General features: G+C 58.2%; 2 protein-coding genes across 5 annotated transcripts; both read left to right on the top strand.

Moving 5' to 3' along the window:
• The first annotated feature begins 41 nt into the window (after positions 1-41).
• On the top strand, positions 42-5648 carry BET1L (Bet1 golgi vesicular membrane trafficking protein like). 2 transcript variants are annotated; one of them, XM_072864166.1, is made up of 4 exons: positions 42-174; positions 781-872; positions 1669-1725; positions 3413-5648. In XM_072864166.1, the coding sequence occupies exons 1-4, from the start codon at positions 156-158 to the stop codon at positions 3578-3580; spliced, it is 336 nt and encodes a 111-aa protein (XP_072720267.1). In that variant the 5' UTR covers positions 42-155; the 3' UTR covers positions 3581-5648. The 2 variants fall into 2 exon arrangements, with proteins under 2 accessions (XP_072720267.1, XP_072720268.1); XM_072864167.1 differs by lacking the exon at positions 42-174 and adding an exon at positions 324-535.
• A 2752-nt stretch (positions 5649-8400) lies between these two features.
• On the top strand, positions 8401-19366 carry VPS51 (VPS51 subunit of GARP complex). 3 transcript variants are annotated; one of them, XM_072864805.1, is made up of 11 exons: positions 8401-8628; positions 9389-9518; positions 9613-9759; positions 10302-10524; positions 11253-11994; positions 12281-12499; positions 13316-13537; positions 13927-14048; positions 14555-14642; positions 15325-15581; positions 17081-19366. In XM_072864805.1, the coding sequence occupies exons 1-11, from the start codon at positions 8425-8427 to the stop codon at positions 17202-17204; spliced, it is 2478 nt and encodes an 825-aa protein (XP_072720906.1). In that variant the 5' UTR covers positions 8401-8424; the 3' UTR covers positions 17205-19366. The 3 variants fall into 3 exon arrangements, with proteins under 3 accessions (XP_072720906.1, XP_072720907.1, XP_072720908.1); XM_072864806.1 differs by having other exon boundaries at positions 17010-17100; XM_072864807.1 differs by lacking the exon at positions 17081-19366 and having other exon boundaries at positions 15325-16090.
• The last annotated feature ends 220 nt before the right edge of the window (positions 19367-19586 follow it).

Here is a 19586-nt window from a genome sequence, read left to right as displayed (position 1 = left end):
CGGTGCCACCCGGGAGAGCAGCGGCGGCGGCGGCCGCCCCCCCGCGAGGGACCGAGGAGCCCCGCGGCGGGGGGAGCGGGGAGGAGGGCGGCGGACATTTTGTGGAGGCGGGGGCCGGCGCGGCTCCGCCCGGCGAGGCGGGGCCGGTGGCCGCCATGGCGGAGTGGGGCCGAGGTGAGGGGCCGGGGGGCGGCGGGGCTGGGTGGAGGGTCCCCCGCCGTTGCTTTTTGGGGGGCGGCAGGGCGAGCGCCGTCGCCGCTGCTTGAGGGGCGTGAGGGGGAAGGGGCGCTCCCGCCGCCATTTGGGAGCCGCCTCAGGCCTGCGGCGCGGCCCGGCCCGGCCCGTCTGCCCAGCGCCTCCGGGGGGCAAAGCCAGGAGAGCCCCAAAATGGCTGAGGGGGCGAAGTGCCCCGGATTTGCTCGGTTTCACCCAAACCGCGTACCGGGCAGCGCTGGAGGCGTCGCGGGGGCACGAATTCCCTGAGCCGCTTCGAGCTGCTGCTGGGTGGCGGTGGCTGCCCGGGGCGCGCGTCGGGGTTTGTAACCCGGTCCGTTTGGGGAAAGTTTAGTGTGTTTCTGTCAAAAAGAGTTTGGGGGCGTTTCATGGCGCAAACCCCACGAGGCCGTAGGTGCGAGGAGGCAGCGGTAACAGCCTTCGTGGCAAGCCGGAGACCGGTCGGGCAACAAGCTCGCTCTGCCTCGCCCGCCACGTTGGGTGAGCAAATATACCAATACTTGTATCAGGCCAGATAAAACTCATTCTCCTGTTTTTTCCCCCCAGGTCAGAGTCCAGGTGCCGTGGAGGATATGCTGGATGTAGAGAACAAGCGTATGGCAGACAGCCTAGCCAACAAGGTCACCAGGCTGAAGTCGGTGAGTTGCCGAGTTCACATCAGGTGCCGTGGTGAAGGAAGGATGGGACATCGGTTATCTAGGTTGTTCGTGCAGGGTCTTGTGGGAGATGCAAGCCTGTGGTCAATACAGAGAGCTTCCCATGTCTTAATGAGTCTTAGTTGTTGGCGATATAATGGTTAACCTTCACTTGTGAAATGCCAGGGGTGGCTTTATGAATTTCCACTTTCCTTTTGAGGTTTAGCGACATCATCTAATGGGAATGATGTGGTTTTCACGGCACTCAGGGAAGGAGTTTTAGACACAGAGAGAAACAAAAAAGCTGCACAGAGGGGTATTGCTATAAGCGCACCTCCTGAGGAAAAAAGTCACAATGAAGAGGCAGGTAAATTAGTTTTGAAAAATACACGTCTCTATGTAAGCAGTGTTCTTAAAGCTAGTTTGCTCCTCCTAACGTCAAATACGTTGATTTAGAGCTTAATAGAAGTCAGTGACTCGCCTTGTAGAAGGGAAGACTCTGAATTCCTGCTGTTGTGTCCCAGCGTTTAAATGCTCCTGTCCTATATATGACAGTTTCAGACAGTCAAGCTTTATTTTCAGCACTTTGGAGCTGAAAAAGTTCAACAACCTGAAACCAAAATGAGAATCTTGTTCTGTTCCTCTACCGAACAAGCCTCTGCCTGTCTATGTAGGAGACAGGGAAGCAGTGGCTTGCTTTTCTAATGTGCATTTCAAATTTTACCAGCACTAGATGTGTTAGAGGTTCTCTCTGCATTAAAAGTTCACTAATAACCATTTCCTCCCTTCTCCTGCGTAGCTGGCTCTGGATATTGACAAAGATGCTGACGAACAAAACCGTTACCTGGATGGCATGGTAAGGAACCAATGAAATGTAAAAAACATGACTTTTTTGTGCTGGCTCTCAGCAGTTACCTTAACTGTGGAAGTATAACAGCAGTTCAAACTTAGCAGACAAAGTTAGATCCCAGTGGTCAGTTTGGCAAACCAGGGAATGTAACTAAACCCGTTTCCAGTGGACTTCTTGATATATAAACATCAGATATTTAGCAGCTGCTAGTATCACTTTGTCCGAATGGGCGACACGGTTGGTATCTAGCATCTGGAAAGACTGATAGGACAGCACACTTCAGAAACGCAGGGGAGATTACCTCCTTACTGGGATTAGAGAGCTGCCTCCTGTGGCTAATGCTGGGAGATGGGCCTGTTCCTCAGCTGCTCCTGTGATTTTTCATATTGCTGTATAAATCTCAGGGTTACTTACTGTAACACCTGAAACACAGACTACCTCTCAGGACTTTGTAGTTCACGGGCGTCTTTGGAGGCAGCAAAGCTGATGCTCTGGGTCCACTCAGGTTGTTTGGTGCCCTGTTCTGTCATCTTTCTGACACACAACACCCAATAAAACCAAAATCGCTTTCCAGAGTAATCTTCCTCTTGAGCTTTGGTTGCTGATGGAAAATCACAGGGCACTGGGGAAAGGCCAGAATAGCGCATTCCTGTAGGACGGGGGCTACCTGCTGAGGCTTTCTAGGAGACAGGTGATTCGTTAACTGAATTGTGAGAGGAAGGGAATCCAGCCCAGAGAGTGGAGAAGGAGATTAGCACCATAACACTGGTGCTTGGAGAGCCTTTTCTGCATGTGCTGGATGTGGGAGAGCTGGTGCGTGGAAGCGAGAGAAAACATAATTGTAGCGTTGAAACCAGTTGAGTCAAAGGTGTAAGCTCAGCTTGGAAGCTTAATAACGGTGTATGCTGACAATGTTGGAGTGTCTGAAATTGATATTTGCTCAGCCCAAAAATTAGGAAAGTGGAGAATCAGAATAGAAGGTGTAATGGCAAAGGACCTTAAAGGAGAAGCCCTCAGTCAGCGTGAAATTGTGCTTCTGTTAGAGAAGGTTTTGAAGTATTTCAGGAGCAACATGAGCAGAAGCTCTGAGTAGTTTGTGGATAAGGGAAAACAGACAAGAATTCAAAATGAAAATGCCTGAACTGCATTAATTTGAGAATTGTTTGCCACCCTCCGGCAGAGTTGCACATGCGTGCCGTCCCATGCTGTAGAAAAAACAGAACTAATGGCAAGAAATTGCACCTTTTTCTGTGCTTGTGAGCCTGCCCCGGTGTACATTAATGGCACTAGCTTCATGTAGGGACATTTCCTGTGGATGAAGCGTTCACTTGTAGAGTTGCTGTTAACAAGCTGTTCCAGGCAGAATAAGCCGCATGGATACAATTGGCCAGTCCAGCAGCACGTAGTTTGACCCTGTTTTAAAAAAAGGGGAGGCAGTTTGGTTTACGTTTGGAACAGACCTTCCCCTGTCTTTTTTGTTTCCCTGTTTTGAGCGTGCTGGGAATGGTGCTGCTCCTGGAGCCTGAGCACAGGAGGGGAAGGACCTTCTGAGAGGGACGCGATGGGCACGGAGAGACAGGCAGCTACTGTGCAGCTGCTTGTGCAAAGGATTTTTAGCCAGGAAGCAGGAGATTCTTCAGGGATATCTTAATCTGTTTATAATGCCTCCATCTTAATTTTCTTTCTCATTCAGGATTCGGATTTTATGAGTGTGACTGGCCTGCTAACCGGCAGTGTGAAGCGCTTCTCCACCATGACGCGGTCCGGGAGGGATAACCGCAAGTTGCTCTGTTCTGTTTCAGCAGGACTGATTGTTGTTTTCTTCATCCTCTACTATCTTGTGTCCAAAGCAGGGACTTGAGCTTGTTGTTCTGCAAGTTTTACAGAACAAAACCCACAACGATTGACAGACTTGTTCAACGCCTTTCTCGGTCTGCCCTGTGGTGGAGTCTTTGAGATGTTCCAGACAGACCTTCCAAATAACTTTTCTTTCCACCAGCTTCTTGTCATTGTTCTGGCTGGTCTCAGACATCTCTTTATAAAATGAGTATGTTTTATTCTAAACGGATTTTCATGTGTAACACGATTTTGATGTTGTTAAATGCTTACACCTTTATCTCTTGCCTTGTTGTCCATGTCTTGCGGCCTGTTTTTAAGGGCCACTTTTGTGTTACCTCCCTTACTGATATTCGGTACTAGGCTTGTGAGGAGATGTGGCTGACAAATCCAGAGACTTGTCAATACTCAAAAGTTTAATAAACCAGCCGAGCTTTGGAAGCTGTAGAGTTTAGGATGCTGATTTATGAGATTTGGGAGTACGACTGTGTGACTTACATTCCAGTGTGGCCACTCAGCTGATATCTGGTCTCAGTTTCCCCATGACTTGGAGACCTGTTAATATCCTTGGTGTCCCTGGGTTCAAATGAAATCTGTAATGCTTTGACATGAAATTAGCAGTAGATCTGGACCCTGATACTTTCTCATTGTTGCAGTGAAGAGTTGCAGAGGAGCAAGACTTTATTTAAATGCTAGCTTGGTCGTCTTTATCATCCTTCTGGGTAAAGCTGGGGATGAGCCCTGCAAGAAAGGAGAGCCAAAGTCCATAAGCCACCTCGATTTACACACGTATAGTATCTTCCAGGGCATTCCCACACACTTGCAAATGCACTCCCTTAGACTGTTAAATCGGCGTAAAGAAAATCTGACAGCAAAAGGTCCAGTTAATTTCAGTTATTATAGTACCCTGGTATTGGAGCACCTTGGGAAGATGTGCAAATAAAAGCGGAAGTTGAGGTCAAGTGAAGCTCCTAAACGGTGCTATTGGGAGGTCAAGAAAGGATTTGATCAGAGGGTTGATTTATTTATTCATGTAGAAGGTAACCTAAGAAACTCTTGCCTTGCCTTTCATAGTGCTTTGGGGGTCCCTGCCTGCAATGCTTGCGGGAGATGCGTGGCAAGGCACATCCCTACCACTTCTGTTTACAAAGCAGTCGTTCCCAAGGAACGTGCAGTGCATGCCAGATTTCCTCTCCCGAGTTGGTGCCGCGGCTCTGGGAGCGCAGCAGCTGGGAACGCCATCTTCCCTTCGCCCTCCTTGCCTTTCGCTGGGCTGCTCGCTCGCATCATGACCCCAGCTGTATTCTTCCATAGCTGAATTATTTAAGTCTGCCTATGATTGAAGTAGGAGATCTGTAACTTTAAAAATACTGTCGGGAGAAAGAAAAAATAATTTAAAATAAAACACTCTTTCTCTCTTCAGACAAACCTCCACTGCCTGTTGCAGAAACCTTTCCCTTTCCAAAGCAGCTGAGCAGAGCTACTGTGTTTCGTCTTGTCCATTTTCTGTACCAAGTGCTCAAGTGTTCTGGTTTTCCTTTTTGAAAGTCTTTGCTTATTTGGTTCTCTTATCTTCCTGTAACAACCACCTCTGCAGGGCTGAAGCATTCCTCCTCTGATTTTGCAGTCTTTCTCCTCTCCAGCAAGCTATGTTCAGCGATGGCTGGATGTTTCCTTGGCCTTCCCCTTGTACCCATTAGGAATTCCTTTGTCCTTGGACTCACCCGGGTCCAGATCTGTAAATGGACTGTGTTGTCTTTTGTTCCAGCTGTACCAAGCTGCTAACAAAATACTACCCTAACTGGATTAGGTGTCGTCTTTTTCCACATTTGGGAAAAAATGTGCAGGGAAGGCAAGTAGAAAGGAGGCAGCAATGACTTTCTCTGGTTCTTCTTCCTGCTTCTCTGGTAAGATGTGGCAGCTCCGAACTCTTTCCGTTTGGAAGAATGACGGGTGAATTGGTGGACTTTGTTTTGATTTTTCTGAAGCGGACAACTTCTGATGAAAGGCCACTGGAACAGCCTGGTCTTCATAATGGTGGTGGGTTTGGTTTCCTTTTACTGTTGTAAATAAAGCTCTGTTTTTAGAATTTTTTGCTCAAGTGTTTTTTTCCTCGTGCTTACGTGTTAGTGAGGCTAAATACCAAGATCAAATCACTCAGTTGTTCTACTTGAACTGTAGAGAACCTGCTGCCTGAAGCCCGATTTCAACGTTATCCTGAGAAACAGCACATCTTTGACGAACTGAAATGGGGAGATTTGAGCAGAGCTGCCCTAGCTCAGTAGGAGCAGGCCATTCGGTGCTCTGCAACGTCTGCCTGTGCCATTTCAGAAGGTGACTTGTATCTCCAGTATTCTGTCTGAACAAGCGGCACTTCAGAAGTTGAGCTGCAGGGGGGAACTGTCTTCAGGACCTTTCTGTGTTGGTCTAGGTACTAAATAGTCCAACTGCTAGTCCAGGTTTGACTTGCCTTTAGCCTTTCTTTGCAAAGGAAACCTTTTCCTATTTTTAATGCTTTGTCTCTGACCCTTTGAATTCCCCTAGAACTCAAAAAAAGGATTTTAAAAAATAGGTATTTAATTAACCTCAGGAATTTTAAGCTGAAAATTTGCAATGAAAGGTTCTTGAACCTCAGGCGAGTTGTGCCCCCCTCTGATTCCCACCCCAGCGCAGCCGCACGCTTGTAGGCAGCACTCGTGGGACCCTGTGGGCACAGTGCACTCTCCTCCTGCTTCTCCGGGCGTTTCTCCAGGCTCTTGCCTTGGGCTCCCGCTGTCTGCTTCTCCCAGTGGGTGCCCGAGTCCTGTTGGTGCGGCATTTGCTGCCATTAGGCGTCAGCACGTGGCCGGAGCAAAGGCTTCAGGGCGCAAAGGAAGCTGCGTAAGCATTGCCAGGCAATGAATTCCATCGGGAGGGTTTATCTGTGTACAGCGTCTCGTTTCAGGAACTGCTTATAGCAGCGTATAACCGTGCTCACCCCTCTGAAACTTAGAGCTGCAACATTAGGAAGCTCTTGAAAAATTGGGTGAGGATGTATAGCCCGTAGGCGTGTTGCAAAAGAATCTTGTGCAGCAGCAAACGTGCTGAGGAAGGGCAAAATCTGAGAGAAGGAAGAATTCAGAATACGGGTTAATCCCAACAGTAGCCACACAGTAGTTGAAAGCAGCACAACGATAGGGTGCAGGATCAAATACGTAACAGCGTTACTGTTGGGATGTACTCTCTTGAGGATATCCCGCCACCCAGCCTTCAACGTGATCTAAATATTGGGTTATTGGAGTAATTTGTTTGGTTTCAGTGCTCGCCTGTCGTCCTAATATTACAGTGTTTTTTCTGAGGCATAAAAATTAGAGAGAGATGATCTTCCTCACACACCCCCCCAGCTCCAGGTGAACATGCAAAGTATTTGGGGGTGGTTTTATTGAGGTTGTAACAAACCAAGAATTAGAATGCAGCTGTGAACTGTTACTTTAAGTGTGGTTTTCCTGCGCCACCTGAAGGTGCATCTCCAAATCGTTACGGTGATTCGTTACGTACAGAATAATTTGTACTTTTCTTGCGTGCTAACGCCACGATTAACACACTAGCTGAAGTGTGTAGCATGCAGCTGGGATCACCACGGCGAACGTCAGAAAAACTCTTTGGTAATAATGGGACAAGATGAAATACTGAAAGTAATTGCTTTCTGAATCCGTATGTTCATAGTTGTGTACTGGACTGAGTAGACTGCAGTTAACTGAAGATGGGATTGGAGGTCCCACGGAAGCTGCAGGTGCCTGGGGCTTGAGCCGCGTCACCCCTGGGAAGGGGAGAAGTGAGGAAAAACCCCACAAAAGGTGACCGTGGTGCCTTGCTCTCGAGAAGACTTGTCCTGGGTGAAGGCCCTCCGGCACAACAGGTTGCTGTGCCTGCATTGCCGTTTGTCGTGCAGGGCTGTGTGCACGCCTGGCCCTTTCAGCTAACTGCCCCGTCCCAGTGGCACGCTTGTTGGAAAGCTCCCGTGTCAGGGGGACATTTCGGGTGCTCTGCTGCTGTTAGTGACTGGCGTTTCTCCCCTTTTGGGGAGGAACGTGAAGGCAAGAGAAAAGGCGTTTCGGGGCGGGTAAAATACATCCCTGGCGTGTTTTTAGAAGGCCTCCGAAAGGACAGATCTTGTGTTTGACACAGGCTGGAGTGACGTGCCCGCTCCGTCTGGCGGGGCAAGGTCACGGCTGGAGCTGACGTCCCCATCCCCGGTGTCTGCGTCCCCGACCTCCCTGACGTCTCCGACATCCCTCTCCCCAGTCTCCCCAACACCCCAGCGGCCAGCATCAGCTGGTGGCCCATTGCCAGCCTCGAGGAGGAGGAGGAGGAGGAGCAAGAGGGCGACGGGAGGTGCCCGGGGGACAGCCGTGGCCCCTGCGCAGCCCCTGCCGCGTCCCAGCCACCCCGGGACCCGGAGAGGGACCCTCCGGGTGGGGTCGTGCGGCCCTGTGGGGACGGAGACCCACTCAGTGTCGTGGAAATGAGGAAGGGGACGCACGGGGCCCCGGGGGGCTCATGGGGACAGCGGGGAGGCACGGGGACAGACGGACAGCGGTGGGTAGGGGTGGATGGCGGGGACGCGGGGCCAGGGACGGGGGTGCCACCGGCTGCTCACCCCTCGGGGGCTGGCGTCTCCTTCCACTGCTCCATCCCCACGGGGTCCGCGTCCCCGGGGCACGGCAGGACGAAGGCCGCCGCGGCCCCGCCACCAGCCCAGCCGCAGCCCCGGCCCATCGGGAGCCATGACAGGCAGGGCCGGTTGCCGCGGCGACGCGGACGCTCCGACGGAAGTGACGCAAAGGGGAAGGGCCGGAAGTAGCGGACGGGACCGGAAGGGCCGGCGCGATGGCGGAGGTGGAGGCGGCGGGGACCGGGGCTGGGGGCAGCCCCGAGTCCGGCACCGGCACCGGCACCGGCACCGGGTGGCGGCGTCCCCACGGGCCGCTCCAGCGGTACTACGGGCCGCCCGCGGCGGAGACGGCGGAGGCGGCCCCGGACCCCGCCGACATCAACGGGCCTCACTTCGACCCGGAAGTTTTCCTTACTAAGGTGACCTTTGACCTCACAGCGACCTCCCCCCCCCTCCCCCGGAGCCCCCGGGGTCGTTGTGGAGACCCCGCCCGCAGAGGCCCCCTGACAGGGAGCCCCGGGGACCCCCGGAAGGGCGCTGTGGAACCCCTGGGGGGCCCCTCGAAGGGGCCCTGTAGCCCCCTTATGGGATCCTTATGGGATCCTTGTGGGCGTCCCATGGGCCCGGCCAGAGGGACTCCAGAGGGCCCCCAAAGGACGCTCAGACCACCCCCAGGGCCCTAGGGGGACCCCAAAAAGGCACTCTGCGGGGACCCTGCAGATCTTCCGTCGGCACCCTTTAGGATACTGTCTGTTTCTCTGTGGTGACAGTACTGAAGCCCCAGGCGGGCAGCTGGGGGGCGTGGGGGCAGTTAGGGCTCCTGGGGGGCAGGTGAGGGTCCCAGGAGGGCCCCGGAGGGCAGAAGGAGGCTCCTGGGAGTCATTTCCAGATCCCAGGAGGGACCCGGGGGGCAGTTAGGGGCTGGGGGGCAATTAGGGCTCTGAGGGGGGCAGCTGGTGATCCTGGGAGGGCCCCGGGGGGCAGTTAGGGGTTCAGGGGGCAGCTGAGGATCCTGGGAGGGCTGTGGAGGGCAGTTCGAGCCCCGGGGGCCGGTTGAGGGCCCCGGGGGCACAATTGGAGGCTCCAGGGGGTAAACTGGGGGACTGCAGGGGACAGCGGGGCCTCACGGGGCGGGGGGGGGGTGTTGGGGGGCAGTTGTGCAACTTTGCCCCCCTCCAGGTGCGCAGCGAGTGCCCCCTGGGGCAGTTGTTGGCCCGTGAGGCCGCGCTGGGGCGGGAGATCCGCGCCCTCGACAGTGACATGCAGACGCTGCTCTACGAGAACTACAACAAGTTCATTTCCGCCACCGGTGAGCACCCAGCGGGGGGAACCCGGGCGTCCGGGAGGGGCTGGGAGGGTCCCAGGCAGCCGAGGGACCCAGGTGTCCGGTTCCGTCTCCCCAGACACCATCCGAAAGATGAAGGTCGACTTCCGGCGCATGGAAGCAGAGATGGACGATTTGGCTGCCAACATGGCCGCCATCAGCACCTCCAGTGCCCGCGTCAGCGCCGCGCTGCAGGACCGGCACCGCCGTGGCGCCCAGCTTGCCGGTACGGGGCGGGGGACAGACCCAGGGGGGCAGATCTGGGGTGTGGAGGGGCAGATCTGGGGCGTTGGGGGCAGATCTTGAGCTTGAGGGAGGCTTTGGGGGTTCGATCTTGGGGCTTGGGGGTCAGATCTGGGGGCTGAGGGACAGATCTTGGGGTTGAGGGGGCCGAGGGGGCAGATCTTGCGGGCAGGGGTAGATTGAAGGGGGTTGGGGGGACCTTGGGGACAGATCTGGGGGTTATGGGGCAGAACTGGGGGGTTGGAGGGCAGATAATGGGAGGGAGGGCTGAGGGGCAGATCCGGGGGGTGGGGGGCCCCCAGGGGGACAGATCTGGGGGGTTGGGGGCAGATAGGAGGGTGCTGGGAGACCCCAGGGGGCAGATCCAGGGGGTTGGTGGCAGATAACGGGGGGTGGGGGGACCCCAGGGGGGCAGATCCAGCTCCTGGCCCCGCCCACACTTGCTAACCACGCCCCGATGGCTGGTCCTGCCCTGCGATATGGCCCCGCCCCTGTCTCGCCCCCCCTAACCGCCGCGGCACCCAGGGGTGCAGGCGCTGCTGCGCAAGCTCCAGTCCCTGGTGGAGGTGCCGGGGCGGCTGCGGCAGTGGGCGGCGCCGGGGGCGGAGCCTGCGCGGGCCCTGCGCTGCCACGCCCGCGCCCGTGCCGTGCTCCGCCACTACCGGCACCTGCCCTCCTTCCGCGCCATCGAGGACGAGAGCCACGCCATCATGGCCGACCTGGCCCAGCGCCTCCGCGCACGCCTCCGGTGCGTTCACTCTGGAGCCTGCTGACGGCAGCTGTGGGAAATGGGGTTTGGGGGGATGTTCACTCTGGAGCCTACTGATGACGGCTCTGGGAAACAGCGGGGGGGGTCACTCTGGAGATTAATGATAGCCATTCTAGTAAACAGCCTTCTTGGGGAGGTGATGGTGGTTGTGGTACATTAACTCTGAAACCTACTGATAACAGCTACAGGAGACAGCTTTTCAGGGGTTGGGGGCGTTAAATCTGGAGCCTAATGATAACAGCCCCCAAGAAATATCCGAGGGAGGGGGGCATTTACCCCGGAGCCTGTTGGTAGCAACCCCGGGAACCGTCCCTTGTGCAGAACATCCACAGGGCAAGGGGGATAATTGTGACCACTACTGAGAGCTGTTCAAAGGCTGCGTGCCCTGGGGTTTTCTCGCGTGTTTACGGTAAAGGGATAGTTCCGGAGCCTCCTGAGGAGTTTTAGTGATTCTTCATTATTATTGTAAACTGGGGAACCTACTGGTCATCTTTAGTGAGTTTTTTATTGCTATAACCCCTGTTAACTTTGGAACATGCTGATGCTATGAAGTATTTCACCCCCCACCTTGTTTTTTTAATAATTGCTGTTTACTCTGAAGCCTACTGATGACTTTTATGGCTTATTCCGTTTTCTTAGTGTGCCACTCTTAACCCCGGAACCTCCCACCATCCCCAAGTAACCCCTCATTTCCCCCACCCCCCCAGGGATGACACCTTGGACCCCAAGGAGCTCACCGAGTGCGTGGAGATGCTGCTGCAGCTGGAAGAGCCACCTGAGGAGCTGTGCGAGGAGTTCCTGAGCCACGCCGCCGCCCGCCTCGAGGCCGAGCTGGCAGCGCTGGAGGCCGAGCTGCCCCCGGCCGACCCTTCCGGCACTGCCGCCACGCCACCCCCCGCCTCCGACATCCTCGACTTCGTCGACCGCGGCAGCTCGGCCTTCGTGGGCAACCTGTGCCTCCTCGCAGCCTCGTACCGCAGCCTCTTTGAGGGGCGCCCAGGGGCTGGGGACGGCCGCCTGGAGGCCTTCGCCGCCACCCTCACCACCCGCTACTTTGAGCTGCTGGAGCGGCGCCTGGCGCTGGAGCGGGGCCTGGGCGACACCTCGCTGCTGGTGCGGGCGCTCGACCGCTTCCACCGACGCCTCCGCGCCCTCCTCGAGCTGCTGCCGGCGGCCGGGGCCGAGGCAGGCGCCGCGCTGGTGGCCCGGGCAGCGCACGAGCGGGTGGATCGCTACCTGCGGGCACTGCAGACCTTCTTCCTGGGGTGCCTGGGCGACGTGCGCCAGGCGCTGGCCGCCCCCCGGCCCCCCGGCAAGGAGGGTCCTGGCCTGCCCGATCTCCTGGCCACGCTCGCCTCCTCCGTCCTCAGCCAGCTCAAGGCCGTCCTGGCCTACGTGCAGCTCTTCACCGCCAAGGATGTCGCCTTCGCCAGCCTGCCCTACTTCAAGGTGGGCTGTGGGGCGGTGCGGGGTGGCACGGGGCGGTCTGGGGAGTCATATGGGACACTTGGTGCGTCACTGGAGCGGTCCGGGGTCGGCACGGGGAAGTTTGCAGGTTGCACAGGGCAGGTTGGGGCTTATACAAGGCAGCCTGGGGGGGTCGTGGGCAATTTGGAGGTTGCACGGGGCAGTTTGGGGGTCGCTGGGGCAGTTTGGAGCTTGTACGGGGTAGATTGTGGGGTTTCGGGGCCCCAGGGTGCTATTTTTGGGGTGTGACCCCCGGTTTTGGTCGCAGGGGGAGTTCTGCGTGGAGGCGGTGCGCGAAGGGCTGGTGGTGGCCTTCGTGCGCTGGCTCTGCCGCACCGCCCGGGGCTTCGCTGATGGCCCGGCTGAGCGGGGGGCTCCCGCGGCACCCCCAGCCCTGCTGCTGCTCCTCGCCCGCCTCTGTCTTGACTATGAGGCCACCACCATCAGCTACATCCTCATTCTCACCGATGAGCAGTTTCCCCCACAGGTGAGTCCCCAAAACTGCCCGAGTTGGCCCCAAAATGGCCCTAAGGGGACCCTGACTGTCCCCAGGATGTCACAAAATAGCTCTGCATCCCTCTGTGTCCCAGCGTCCGTTCAGGACACGGTGGTGGGTACCATGGTGTGCGTGGAGACATGGGGATCTTCCTTCTGTCTGTGTCCCCCAAAACATCCCTGAGTGGACCCAGAATGGTCTGATTGTCCCCAAAATGGCCCCAAGGGGGTCCCAAATGGCCCTATGGGACCTCAAATGGCCCCAAGCTCCTCTGTGGCCCTGTGTCCACCCAGGTTGTGGGGGGGGGGACGATGGTGTGTGTGGAGGTATGGGGATCTTCCTTCTGTCTTTGTGTGCCCCCAAATGTCCCTGAGGGACCCCAAAATGTCCCCAGGTCCCTCTCTGTGCCCTGCTGTTGCCTCGTGTCCATCCAGGATATGACCCTGGAGATGGCTGTGCACATGGAGGCGAAGGGTCCTTACCTGTGTCTCCCAAATGTCCCCAAGGGCACCTCAGTGTGTCCCCAAGGGGCTTGTGCATGTCCCCAAGTCCCCCCAGATGCCCCAAGGATATGAGGATGGCAGTGATGCTGCTGCAGGCGGGGTGGCCCGAAGAGCATCCCATGTGTCCCGTGATGTCCCTGTGCTCCCAGGACATCAGATGGTGGAGGCGTGGGGGCGTCCCCACATGTCCCCATGTCCCTTGTATCCACAGGGCCAGGGGTGACGGTGGGGACAGCGCTGTGCGCAGAGGCGTGGAGGTGTTCCTACGCGTCTCCACATGTCTCCGTGTCCCTTGCACCCCCAGGACACAGGCCCGGCGGTGACACCGGGACCGGCACTGTGCGCAGAGGCGCGGGGGGCGGCGCAGCGGCTGCTCGACCACTACGTGCAGGTGCAGGGCGCCGCGGTGGCACAGATGCTCAGGAAGAGCGTGGAGACACGAGACTGGCTAGGCACCGTCGAGCCCCGCAACGTTCGTGCCGTCATGAAGCGCGTGGTCGAGGACATCACCGCCATCGACGTCCAGGTTGGGGCAACACCAGGAGCCCAGAGGGGCTGGGCGGGGCCTGAAGTCCCCCGGGTGGTCGCAGATGTCCCAGACGGTCCCTGGAGAGGCCCTGAGGACCCCATAAGGTCCTTGGGGACTTTAGGAAGTGCCCAGAAGGCCTCTGCAGGCATCCCTGAAGTCCCCTGGCAGTTTCCAGATGTCCCAGAGTGTCTGGGGGCTGAAGTCCCTGAGAGGTCAAGAGAGGATGCCTGAGGTCCCCATGTGGTCCTTGAGGATCTTTGGGGGTCCCAGAAGGGTTTGGGAGGGTCACAGAGGATTTGAGGGATCCTGGGTGCTTTTGGGGGGGTCCCAGAGCGTATTTTGGGTGGATTCTGGGATACCAGCACTGAGAGGGTGCGGTGCCGCAGGTGGGGCAGCTCTTCGAGGAGGGGGTGCGGCGGGCGCAGAGCAGCGACTCGAGCCGGCGCGCCTTCTCCGTCTACAGCAGCTCACGGGCACCCGGGCGCTACGCTCCCAGCTACACCCCCAGGTCAGCCCTGTCACCCAGGCCACCTCTCGGCCACCCCCTGGGCCTTCCCTGGTCACCCCCAGGGCCGCCCTGTCACTCCTGTGCTCCCCGTGTCACCCCTGCGGTAACTGCTACGTCTTCCCCATGACCCTTGTCATGTCCCCTAACTGTCCCAACATGCCCCGATGATCCCCGTATGTGCCAACCACCCCCTGTTCCCCGACTGTCCCAGTATCCCCTGATGATCCCCATGTGCCTTGCATCCCACGATTGTCTCGTCTCTCCGTGTCCTTGACCATCCCCACGTTCCCTGACTGTCCCCACATCCACTGCCCATCCTCACGTTCCCGTCTTTGTGTCCCCAAACAGTCCCAGGATCTCCTGACTGTCCCTGTATCCTCTGACCATCTCTGTCCCCATCCCCATGTCTCCTGACAGTCCCTGTGTCCCTCCCCCCATGTCCCCTGGCTTTCTCAAATACTTGGCTGTCCCCGTGTCCCTGACTGTCCTGGTGTCACCGTCCCCAGCGCCCCCATGGACACCCACCTGCTCAGCAACATCCAGAAGCTCTTCTCCGAACGCATTGACATCTTCAGCCCTGTCGAGTTCAACAAGGTGAGGCCACGGGGACATCCCCATATCCCCAGGGGCCCCCGTGTCCCCAGGGTCCCGAAACTTCCCAGTTGTCATGTCCCTGGTGTCTCCGTGACCCAGGTGTTGGGGCCCAGGGGGTCCCCAGGAGCTGATGACCTGGACAAGGGTGTTCCCGCTGTCCCCTGATGCTCCCCTGTCCTACGTGTCAGGACTCAGGGGGTCCCTGCAGCTGATGACCACGGCGAGGGTGTCCTCGTGTCCCTACGGTGACTTGACTCGGGGCCTCCCTGTGCTCCCAGCAGCCAGGCCAAGGCTGTCCCCGTCCCCCTGTGCAACGTGTCCCCTATGTCCCACTGTCCCATGTGTCCAGGCGTGGGAGTGGCAGCCAGGAAAAGGGTGTCCCTCGTGTCACCCATGCCCATGCTGATGGGACTTGGGGCTTCCCCGCACTTGAAGAATCCAGGCCGAAGGAGCCCCCATTCCCCTGTGCCACACGTCCCCAGTGTCCCCACATCCCGTGTGTCAGAACTCGGGGGATCCCTGGGGACTGGTGACCAGGACGAGGGTATCCTAGGAGCTGATGGCCTGGAGAGGGCTGTCCCCAGTATCCCCGCATCCCCATGCAGATGTGACTCGGGGCCTTCTGCCCTGGGGGCATCCCTGTCCCCCTGTGCCACACCTCCCTGCTGTCCCCATGTCCCAGGTGTCAGTGCTGACTGGGATCATCAAGATCAGCCTGAAGACGCTACTGGAGTGCGTGCGGCTGCGGACATTGGGGCGCTTCGGGCTGCAGCAGGTGCAGGTGGACGGCCATTACCTGCAGCTCTACCTCTGGCGCTTCGCCGCTGACGAGCAGGTGGTGCAGGGGCTGCTGGACGAGGTGGCCGCCAGCGCCACCCACCGCTGCCTCGACCCCGTCCCCATGGAGCACAGCGTCGTCGAGCTCATCTGCGAGCGCGGGTAGGACATGGGGACACCCGGGGGCATGGGTTGATGTACAGGACCTGGCATCACATAGCGGGGGGACAGAGGGACATGGGACATCCTTGTCACTATGGGGCACAGCCGAGTGGGGACATCTCTGCGAGGGTCCTGTTACATATTTAGGGACAGACCTGTACCCCGTGAGTCCCCACACATACATGGGGACGCTCCATGTGTTCTCCCCCAACACACAAGGACGTCCCATGTCCCTACAGATGGCAACATGCAGGGACACCCCCTGTCCCCACACCCACACAGGGTCACCCCGTGTCATCATCCCCCCCCAGCCCTGGTAGCACTCCACATTGTCCCCCCACGCCAGTGACGCCCTCCACATGTGCTGACACCCCGTGTTGTCCCTGCGGCCCCAGTGACACACCATGTCATCCCCCCACCTTGGTGACATCCCCTCGTGCCTGGGAACACCCTGGGCACAGCCCGTTCGTCACAGTCGGGGACAATAAATAAAATATGTGTGAGCTGTGCTTCGTGTCCCCTGCCTGTGCCTGGGGTGGGGACGGGACAGAGCAGGCACAGACGCCTGGGTCCCTGCCGGGGGCAGTGGGGCTGTGTAGGGAGGAAGGGGGGTCACCTACGTGCCTGGGTCCTTTGGCCACTTGTGTCCTCATGGGGCAGCGGGGGGGGGGGCAGAGCTGGCCCCTCGCACGACCTTGCACGAGCACCCTTCCTCTCCCCCCCGCCAAACCCTTGCACAAGCACCCTGTGTGCACCCAGTGCCTTGCACGAGCACCCGAGGAGCATCCAGCCCCTCCCGTGAGCAACCTGGGGACACCGAGTGCCTTGTCCAGCCCTCACGTGAGCAGGCAGCGCCCTCCCAGCCGCCTCTCACAAGCACCTCGCGTGCACCCAGGGCCTTGCACGAGCAAGGGGGTTGCCTCCCTGCGCGCCCCAGCTGGCTGCGGGGCCTCGGCAGGGCCAGTGCTGCTCCTGCAGCTCCTGCTCATCACTGCCGGCACCGCAAGGGGGTCCTGGGGACGAGGAGGGGACAGGAGCAGGGTCGGGGGCACAGGCAGTGCCCTGGGTGTGTGGTCGGGGAAGGGCTGTGCTGGAGAAGCAGCCCGCTGAGCACTGGCCCTGGAAAAAGGGATTCCCCCCTCCAGGCTGGGACGAAGGGTGTCCGCAGGGGTCGGGGACAGCCGGCACGGCAGGGGCTTATACGCTGAATGAAGTCCCCCGACCTGTCCCGTGCAGGGATGAGGGTGGGGGTGAGACAGCAACGGACTGACAGCAACGAAGGAGAGCCCATAAGGGTCCCAAACCATAAAAGTCGGGGACCAAAAACCTTAGTGGGCACTGAACAAACTGCTGGGTAACGCGCGGGGTCATTACCTTAGAGGCACCAAATGCTGGGGGCACAAAAACCTGGGGACACTTTTGCTGCAGGTGGAAATACTTGCACACTACTGATAGAATCAAAAGAATCAAACTTCTCGTCGCTGTCCCAACCCTCCCAGGGTGACTTTGGAAAAGTCACTTCATCTGTCTCTGGGGCACCTGGTCACCATGAACTCCCCAGACCACCTGGAGAGATGGACAGACAGACGGCCACTCCTGCTGGAAGAGATCAGGAGCATCTGAGGAGTGTTGCAGACACTGGGGTCCCTCGAACAGAGAAGCCAGAGCAACGGAAATGAGAGCTTTGCTCTCTCACTTCCCACTAACATGAAGATCGTGACACAGACCCCTCGGAAAAGCATCAAGAGATACAAAGTGCAGGCTGAGAATTCGACATCATCAACGCTCCAGCTCACATCAGGGGACCTCCCATTGCCGGTGACGGCAGGCACAGCCACCGGCAGGCACAGCTGCTTCGCAGCATTATTCCCCCGGGAGCGAGGCCATTTTTGTATCGTTTGTTAAACAAGGTTGGAAACCGGCGGGTTGACCCTGGCCAGCAGCTGAGCCCCCACCAGGCCCTCGCTCCCTCCGTCCCCCCTGCCGCGGTGTGGGGGAGAGAACTGGAAGGGCACAAGCAAGAAAAACGTGAGGGTCGAGATAAAGACAGTTTAACAAGCGCGGGGAAAATGCAAGGACAACGAGTGATGTGACGGCAACCACCGACCAACCTCTCGCCAGCAGACTGATGCCCAGCCATCTTCAGGCAGTGGCTTCCTTGCAAAGACTCCCCAGGACCGGTTTTCTCGCTGAGCCTGAGGCTGCATGGTACGGACCGTGGTACCCGCTCGGGGCAGCTCTCCCAGCTGCGTCCCCTCCCAGCCTCCTGCCCGCCCCAGCCCGCGCGCTGGGACGACAGTGAGAAACGGAGACCTTGGTGCTGTGCGGGCACTGCTCAGCAACGGCTAAACATGGGCGTGCTATCGACATCGGGACAGCACCCTGCAGGCTGCCGTGAAAAACATTACCTGCATCCCAGCCAGGCCCAGTACAGAAACCCTTCTGGGCCTGCTCACGATTCTTATCCGTACGAGAAACCCATGAAAACTAGGGCATTTGACTTTTGGGGGAGAAATCTGAAAAACGCTCCCGATCTGTGCCTGGCACCCAGCTTTTCTTGCCTGACCTAGAGAGTGCACCCAGGAGAGCCTGCCCAGCTGCTTCTGCGCCCTGGGGAGGGGCCCCTCGTGCCGTGTTTGCAAGGACAGACCCCCAGACGCGGCACCGCAGAGGTACTGCTGCACCGTGCTAACCGAGAGCCCCCAACAGCACATTCTGCTTACAAACACCAGGCCCCACTCGCTTTCCCCAGGAAAAAAACCCATAGATTAAGGGACAGCTGGAAAATAAGGCGCGAAATAGGAATTCCAGGTGTTCAAAGGTACATTCGTATTATCCTGTGGCCGCAACAGTACAAGTACATACGGCTCCTAGATTAAACACAAAAATCACATCGGTTTTTCCCTCGCTGCACGTTTCTGCTGTGCAGACCTCATCAAGGCCCGGCCCTGCAAGCTGGACCATCAGCCGTATGACGCAACAGCAACGTGACGGGCGCCAGCAGCCCGTATGATGTCACAGCGCGTCTCCATGACGAGCCAAGGCCTCTCGGCAGGGCCGCCCGGCAGCTGGCACCACGACCTCTCCTGCCCGCCCTCGCCCTCGCCGCGCTCTGCGGCCGAGAGCCGCCGCAGCCGCCGAGCTCACCCGCACCCGGTCCGACGGGCAAGACTGAGAAAGGTGAAGCGTTGCTGCTCCTCCCGGCGGGTTCACAGCGGGCCGCTGGCAGGGAAGGCCCTCAGCCACCCTCCTGCTCTCGCCGTAGCCTTTGTAGCCACCTCCACCACGGACGGAGCCCGGGCGGGCGCCCAGAGACCTCATCGCCCACGCGGCCCCATCACGGCCCGGTTCCCCAGCTCGGGGCCCGAGCGCTCGATCCCCGGGACAAGAGGTAAAACCACCATCGCGAGGGTGGGGACGAGCAGCCGCAGCTCCGTTCCCCTTTGCTCCAAGCCTCCACGCTCTCTGAGGAGGAAGGAGGCATAGCAGGAGTGAAAGGGTTAAGGAGATTGAAGCACTGAGCGTTTGGGTTGTGCCTGAGGGAAGGAGGCTGCGTGTCAGGAGCAGGAGTGGGTGGCGTTGGAGAGAGATAGGCCAGCCGTGATTTTTGGTTGTGAAGAAAGGAGCTGCAAAGTTGCAAAAAGATGGCCAATCGTATTAGCTGAAGGGACGCATGAAGGACGCGTGGACAAGACACATAAAGCAATAAGAGTTCTCTCAGTAGCGCATGTACAAACAATTAGAACGTATATAAGCCAGGTAATAGTTCAATAAAGGGTCTTCGATTCAACACCAGCACCGGAGTCCGTGTCTCATTCCCTCAGCTCTCAGCCGCAGCGGGGCCGCGGGCCGGCCGGGGGAAGGCTCAGGCTGCGCCTGGGAGAGCCCCGGGAACGAGCTGCCTGAGCCTGCTCCTTGTCTTCCCGGGAAGTTCAGCGTCGCCGGGGGGGACGGGGACGGGACGGGGACGGGACGGGGACGGGACGGGACGGGGACGGGGATGGG

Source organism: Ciconia boyciana, chromosome 6 (genome assembly GCF_034638445.1).
Source record: "Ciconia boyciana chromosome 6, ASM3463844v1, whole genome shotgun sequence".
In the NCBI taxonomy this organism is placed as follows: domain Eukaryota; kingdom Metazoa; phylum Chordata; class Aves; order Ciconiiformes; family Ciconiidae; genus Ciconia; species Ciconia boyciana.
This window is presented reverse-complemented; position numbering and strand designations above follow the sequence as displayed.